The sequence below is a fragment of the Neomonachus schauinslandi genome, chromosome 1 (assembly GCF_002201575.2).
Source record: "Neomonachus schauinslandi chromosome 1, ASM220157v2, whole genome shotgun sequence".
NCBI lineage: Eukaryota > Metazoa > Chordata > Mammalia > Carnivora > Phocidae > Neomonachus > Neomonachus schauinslandi.
In genome coordinates, this window is record NC_058403.1 from 134,352,373 (window position 1) to 134,360,230 (window position 7,858).

Here is a 7,858-nt window from a genome sequence, read left to right on the forward strand (position 1 = left end):
TATATATATATATATATATATATATATATATATATATATATATATATCCCCCTGTACTTTTCTTTCAAGTGTAAAGAGAACTTAAGGTTTACTAGCTGTGTGACCTTAAGAATGTTGTTTCAGTCATCGGACGCTCAAATTCCTCATCTCAAAATAGAAATAATTGTATTTTATCTACCTCCTGCAATGGGTCATTTGAAGGATTAAAAAAAGCATAATGGTGATGCATTTCGAAAAATACCAGTTGCCATACAAGTATAAGGGACCGTGTTTATCAAAGTGCATTTACATTCATTATGGCGTTTCTATCCTCAGAGCAATCTGCCAGAAGCACTTTCCTTCATCAGCAAAACGCATGAATATGAAAAAGGTAAGTGTGAAGAGCAACTTCACAAAAGTCTTGCAAATAGTAGTCAAAATTATCTCCATTTTCTTCAGCTTTCAGGAACGATAGTCTTCAAAACTGGTGGCCTTCCTGGGCATTTGTGGCTACCTGCACAGAGCGGGCTTTTGTACCTCCCCCAGCCTCGTGGCAAGAGCACGTCAACATCTGGGGCAAACTCACTGAAGCCAAGTAAAGCAGAGAGCTGAAGCTGTGATCAAGTGAATGGATAAAAAGTGCAATTCTACTGCCTTATATGCTGATTTTAGGTATCTTTCAGACATTTTTGTACATTGGTCTTAATATTCTATAGATCTGTTCCTCTTTACACTGCAGAGTCCTATGAAGACGTAAATGGAAACAGAAAAAAGACTGTAGAATTCCTCACATGTATTTTAAGATCTAATTTCTAAGGACTAGTCCTTACCTTTAAAGATTAAAAAAAAAGGCAGCTCAAATGTTTTCACAGGAACAAAGAGGAGCATTTCTCTTGTCAACACACATATACCAGTTTTCACTGGGGACATCAGCCTTAAAGGCTCTGCTGAGGAAGTGGACAGCCGTCCTCCCTAATTCTCCAACCCATTCAGTGGTGCACCATCAACACCTATTTGGAAGTGCCTATGCACCTGGCACTGAGCTAACCGGGGTGCTGAGGATACAGGTTCAACAGCATTCATTCTGTAAAAGAACTCTCAGCCCACGCACCGCATCCCCACCCCACAGGTCTCATCTCCCACCAGGTACAATGATGCTTTGGGGCAGACAGCATTTGCTCAGAGCACCAATCCTGCCACTGAGGTCTCCCTCCTGACCTTGGCCAGGTGACTTCTCTCTTTCCTCCTTACTTACGGAAATGGGATACTGCAAGGGTAGGAAAAAAGAGAAGACGGATAAGGTTGATAAGGAGAAGGGGTTCAGTGCATCCCATCCAGTGCTCAGTGGAGGTTCACGTGTACTTCAGGTTTTGGAGTCAAGAGGGTTTCCTGGGAATACCTTACATTTTAAAAGCTGTGTAGGGCGCCTGGGTGGCTCAGTTGGTTAAGCGACTGCCTTCAGCTCAGGTCATGATCCCAGGGTCCTGGGATCGAGTCCCAGAATGGGCTGCCGGCTCAGCGGGGAGCCTGCTTCCCCCTCTGACCCTCTCCCCTCTCATGCTGTTTCTCTCCTGCTCGCTCTCAAATAAATAAATAAATAAATAAATACTCTTTAAAAGATAAAAAATAAATAAATAAAAGCTGTGTAAACCTGAAGCTCACATGCAATGAAGCCCGACTTCCAGGGGCTTCATAATGATTTTAACGCTGTGACAGAGCAAAGCGTCTTCCTATTTTCAACCCTAGCAATTTGGTCCAAGCATGATCTCAACCACTTTAAGCTTTGGTATTTCTAGCCACCTCTTAGGCTGTATTTTCTCTTAATGCCACCAATCATGTGTGAAATTCTGTTGCAAAACTAATCTTTGTGGGAAATGATATGTAATGGCTTCTTTAAAGAGAGAGAGGGCAGCAGCTATGACCTTTGTTGTTTTTTGACATGTTTTTCATAGTGTAATACAAATGGAAACACCTCTTTCTCAAGGTCAAAGTAGAGATAGGTTTCCGCTTGTACAAGCATCACTCTTTCTTAAGCAGAAAGACGCTTGAAAATTATCCTTAGGACTTGATCTTTAAAACCTCTAATGTATATAATGGTTGTTAAACTTGAAGCCAACAGTGCTAAAAAAAATAGTTTAATATCCATCTTGTTAAACCAATACTTAATGATTTACCTTTTAAATGATGTGAAAAGACTTAGGAATACATAAAAGATGTGAATGAGGAATGAAATTCAGATAGTTACATAAAAAGGCACTATTTGATGATCCAGTATGAGGCGCACACACACACCAACAACACATCTTGCCTTATCAGGGAAGGTTCAGACAAAAGCAGCTGTGACCAAGTCTTCGGGAATGGAAGTCAGAAACCACTAATTTAAATTTTTCATTTGTTTTTTGGAACAATTATGCCACCCACAAAATGGTAACTTTGCAAATCGTCATTATCTCATGAATTTTGGAACGTATCCCTTAAATAAAACCATCTCATTTCCATATAATTACAGCAACTAATAAGGTCCTTAAAAATATTTTTTTTTTGCTCAAAATTTAAGAGTGTAATAAGGATTCCACGCTACTGGCATATTGATTAAATCTGGAATTCGTTTCCTTAAAATAAGAGCTTCACATGAATTTAAAAGAGAGCTTGCCTTGAGAAAGAAATCTTCATGGTTTCCCAAGTTCTCTTCGATTGCTGTTCCCGCATGTGATCCCTTCTGACAGGATTCACCTGTCACATTCTCCATCCCTGTTATGTAGTAATTTACTGCATGTCATTTAGATTCATTTGTAATAAAACATAATGGTAATGACTTCAAGCTTTAAAAGGAGAATCTGCACGAACAAGTGCCTTCCCGAGTTATTTTCTCCTCCTGTCAGCCTCAGGAAGATAGAAACACCTCCAGAGCATTTAGAGAGACTCTAGTGGACCTAATTCCCCATAACAGATCACTCAGTACAAACTAATTAGGACGAGTTAAATGTTTCCACTGAAAACACAAAAAAAGAGGAAGGTTTTTCTCTGCCACCCGCTGTTTTCCACTCATTTCCTTCCCCGGAACCTTGCCGCTTACCTGTTTTCCTAACAGACTGCTTTAGAGGTGACACTTGATGGTTCAGCCACAAGCAGAAGGGTAAATGCTGACGTGAGAATGTGCTCAACATCCCAGGGGGAAAACAAAAGTCCTTCTTATGACAATGTACAAACGTATCTATTATAGGCTGGGGAATAGGTTTCTGGGCTAGAATTTTCCTACCAGATTTTTCTAGCTGTTGTATCACAAGTTTCCTCAATTATGTATTTCTCGTTGGGACTGGCACCCTGCTAAGTATTTTTTCTATTTTTCTCAGTCATTTTAAGGAACACGGCTGATCCATAAGGAACACTAAGCTGAACTTGAATGGCCCTTTCACACTTTCTAGATTGTGTTCGCCCCTTTCTCGGGGTTTATTTAATACACTGTTAATAGTAGCATTTAGAGTGGGCTCTAATATTTGTCTCTCAGTTCTGCTCATTTGTTTATTTCCTTTTTCCAGGTTATGCTCATGGAGCAAGCCCCAGCCTCTGATTGGCTGTAAGCTCCCCAGAGTCTCCAGCTGGTGGACTCAGGCCTGAAAACATCTTTAATTTCAGCCCCACAGAATTTCCTCAATGCAATCGGCCTCCCGTTTTCTCTCCGGATGGCAAAGGATTGAGACATGGCACCTCCCTGGCCAACCGTGGACAATTTGTGAGGTTGATATGACCACTGGCAACAACTCACCACTCCAGCAGTGGAGAAATGTGGTGGGCCAGATGGAAAGCGGGAGATGATTCAGACATACGGCGCATAGAGCTGGAGACAGTACATGGTTACAACCTTCTGCCAGGCTCTGACAAATAGCCGGGATGCACTCAAGCAAAGAACATGCCCTTCATACCAGCATACTCCTCTTAACCAAACTGTAACCCAGCAGCTCAGGTCTGTTGTACTGACAACCACCCACAGCCTCTCTTCCTTAATCTGAGGAGAAGCCTCCCAGCTGCCTTGCTTTTATTTCTGGATAAATTATTAATGGCTATTCACCCTTGGCACATGTAATTTTTAACTATGTAAAATATTTATGGGGGTGGGGAGGGAATTTCATACGTATTTATTCTTTTTCCTTGCTTTTACTGTAAATCCCAATCAGGTTGCTGACGGGGATTTTCCTTGCTTCTTTCTCCTCTGTGAACCTTATTTTTAACTCCAAGTAATGAATGCAAGATCGATAGCATAAGTAACAAAAGTATCCACGGTGACTGAACAGCAAACTCTTAAATCACTGCACAGTAAGTGCAAATGAACAATTATTGAAAACACTGCACTAAAATTTCAATAGGAGATAAGAGTGAGGCTTAAGTCATTAAAAGGGTCCATTAGTCTTGTAAGTCTGAGACAGCACACTCAAAACGTGAGCTATTCTTGAAAACTGGAAATATTGGGCGCCTGGGTGGCTCAGTCGTTAAGCGTCTGCCTTCGGCTCAGGTCATGATCCCAGGGTCCTGGGATCGAGCCCCGTATCGGGCTCCCTGCTCAGCGGGAATCCTGCTTCTCCCTCTCCCACTCCCCCTGCTTGTGTTCCTGCTCTCGCTATGTCTCTTTCTGTCAAAAAAATAAATAAAATCTTAAAAAATAAAATAAATAAAAATAAATTAAAAAAAAGAAAACTGGAAATATTACTTGCACACACACGGAACTGACTCCAACTGAGCAAGGATGGGGTCCAGTTGTCCAGTCCCTACGGCGAAAGAGACACACAGAAAAGCAGGTAGGCTGAGCCCGCCTGTCCAGGCAATGATTCTTCAGTTATATTCGAAGGGGGGTATTGAGCAACGCTGACAAATTAGATTATTTACAAGGGAAATAAATATCCTGCTTACATATCAGTTTACCTGGTGCTTCAGCATCACCATGCTCCTCATCACTCCCTGCTGGAGATGCAAATAAAAGTCTTCTGCCGCCTCAACTCCATGCCCACAAATCACCAGAAGAGCCCAGGAATGCAGCCCCACTTTCTCTTTGTCCATGTTCTCCCAGACTCAGTTCGAAAATGAAGAAGGAAGTAATGGGCAACTAAACTATAAAGTGCAAGTGTTGTTTTCAAAAATTACCTGAAATAGCTACAATTTTGGAAATACCAGCAAACACGCAAATACACACACACACGCACACACATACACACACGTAGTCTTAGAGATTTGCAAACATTAGGATGCTAAAAAATCTTGAAAATGCCTGGGTTGTTTTGCTCCATTCTTGCCCTCCCTCTTATACCATGCATTTTATTAGAGACAGGTGGGCTCTCAGAGTTCTGAATGTCTAACAGCTTGAGCGAGGGGCTGCATAGCATAACCTGAAATAAACAGCATTCCTGAATACCCACGATTTCCTCCAGGAATAGAAAAACGTATCTCATGCTGGAATTATGGTAAGACTGAACCCTGTTCATGACACAGGGGGTAACTTTAGCTTTGCCTTTAAAAGAGTATAGTTTCATCTGAAGTAGGACATCACATTTCAATTCGTACTATTAAAAACTTGCATTACACAGTGAAACTAATTGCCCTGTGAATCACCCTGCTTTACAAGACAGCTGGACTAGCCTACAGTTAACATGAGCTAGCCCAGTGAACATTTCTCCAACAGCCACATGATAATCCAGGACAGCACGGATGGCCACTGACCATTACTTTTAGACTATGCCACTACTCTGGCCAACCCTCCTTCCTCACCACAACCACATAAGGAATTGTTGCAAGAGGCTACAAACTTAAGCTAAAATTATACTTCCTACTTCTTATCCCTCAATATCATTACAGATGCCGAAATTTTATTTTGTCCAAAAGATATATTCCTTTATAAGATTTCCCATTTACCAAAAATATATTCACGAGAAACACTTGGTGTTTTATCACCTGCCAATAAACAAGCTTACCACCTCCATCACTACCCCTGGAAAGAGGTGCTGTTTAACTCTGGATTCGGCTTAAATTTGGCTATGAAATGAGGATTGTTTCTTCCAAATCAATTTTAATTATTTTTAAGACTTCTTTTCTAAGCTGACACACATTATAGGGAAATCAAAACTGCTGTCAAGACAACTAAAGGCATTCAGCTTTCCCAACTTGTGTTCCTTCCATACTTTCACAAATGTTTCAAAGTCTCAAGAAAACAAAACAAAGCAAACCGTACACATAGATAAATGCCCAAGAAACTAATACTCCCCCAGCACAAGTTTACCTAAGCACCTCTTTAATCTGAAAAATCACTCTCGATCTCAGATTTAAAGCAAACCAAGAAATCACCCAAAGCATTTGCATCTTGGAATCTTCCCTGGCCCCTCTCCAGCTGTTCTCACAAACCTTTTAATATCAGATAGATGCCCTCGGATGATGACGTGGGATGGAACTTACAGAAGGAAAGCATAACTTCAGGGAGGAGGGGAGGTTATTCAGTCCCAATCCTTGGCTTCTTCTCATTTAGTGAAGGGGTTGTGCCTTCTCTCCCAGCAGTAAGTTGCGGCGTTACAGTGCGAACATACAGCTCCCAGCCCGCTTAGAGTGCTCCAGTGATAGCCCACATCTAAGCCTCAGCATGTTTTCTGGAAATGCAGGGAGCTCAGCTGAAAATCTTAAGGGAGCTTTCCAGCGTGGCACACAACTAAACTGCACAAATATTTAACAGCTTCGAGACCTCTAAAGGTTTAAAATAATATGCATTTTGTGCTAGGCTGTTGTAGCTAGAAGGAAAATGGGATGGTATGGAGGAGCGTCCCAGCTGCTCAACCACGGCACACCAAAGAATGTTTTCCCTTTTTGGCTCAGAATTAGGGAAAAACCAAAATGCCTAATGAAACATTGATACCGACTAAGCTTTCACAGCATCAATAGTACAGGAACTTAGTTTTACATTCCATTGAGTTAGCCCATGACTTCCCACGCCGCACCGTTTCTCCTTCTTCACCTAGCTAAAAAAGCCAACTTCACGCAGACAAATCAAGGCAAAGTTTATCCACCCCCACCAGTTTCCTTTCTTTTCCAACTTAAACTCATCCACTACTAATAAACAGCCCCAATTGTAGCACAAAGGAAGCTCTGACGGCTGCACCAGCTTGGTCCTCCACTTGCCAACTGGAGGTAGGTTTAATGTAATATATTCTCGAGGCTTAAAGATTTTTTTAAAGGGCTGGTCTGCCCTGATGAAGAGCTGGACACCCCCAGAATTACATCATCAGAGCTAACACTCACCAAAATACATTATGTTTCTCATTAATCAGACAGCTGGAACCCCACCGCGGCGTCTTCAGCATCAGCTCGCACCCAAGGCTGACACGCAGAGCAGAGCCGTTTCATGCTACATTCGGTGGAAATGTCCCCGGCGTGGAGAGCAGCGAGCGCCGAGCCGGCGTCCTCCGCGGGTTGAGCGCCTTGCAGGCTGCCTTTCCCGGGCTACGATCCCCGGCGGCTGGAGCGTGCGCTCCGGCTGCCTGCTGCACTGCCCATCCTTACTGTAATCCGACTCCTCCTTGCGATGTCCTTGCCGCGCCTGTGACATCAGGACTGAGAGTACTACAAACAGACCCCCCTACCCCACCCCACCCCACCCCCGGTTAGCAGCGGCTCCATGAGGTGCTCCGATTGCCTGCCTGGACCAACCATGGCTCTTGGAAAGCTTTGACGAGCCCAGAGACCTGGGAGGGGGCGGAGTGAGGGGCGCGGGAGGCTCTCTTAAAGAGAGAAGGGTCTCCGGATCCACATGGGAGCACACAGGGGAAATTCACCACGGTGCGGGAGGGGAAGTGGTTAAGGCGAGTTCTGCCATTAACGTGTAATTATAGATACACTTTTATCCCGC

General features: G+C 43.0%; 1 protein-coding gene across 1 annotated transcript in view; it reads right to left on the reverse strand.

The window, feature by feature from the left end:
- ZNF385D (zinc finger protein 385D) overlaps positions 1–7,589 on the reverse strand; it is a 298,743-nt gene extending 291,154 nt beyond the window's left edge. The window contains exon 1 of the mRNA XM_021678802.1: positions 7,252–7,589. Within this exon, the coding sequence (XP_021534477.1) occupies positions 7,252–7,273 (22 nt within the window). The 5' untranslated portion in view covers positions 7,274–7,589. The remainder of the gene's footprint in view (positions 1–7,251) is intronic.
- Between the last annotated feature and the right edge of the window lie 269 nt (positions 7,590–7,858).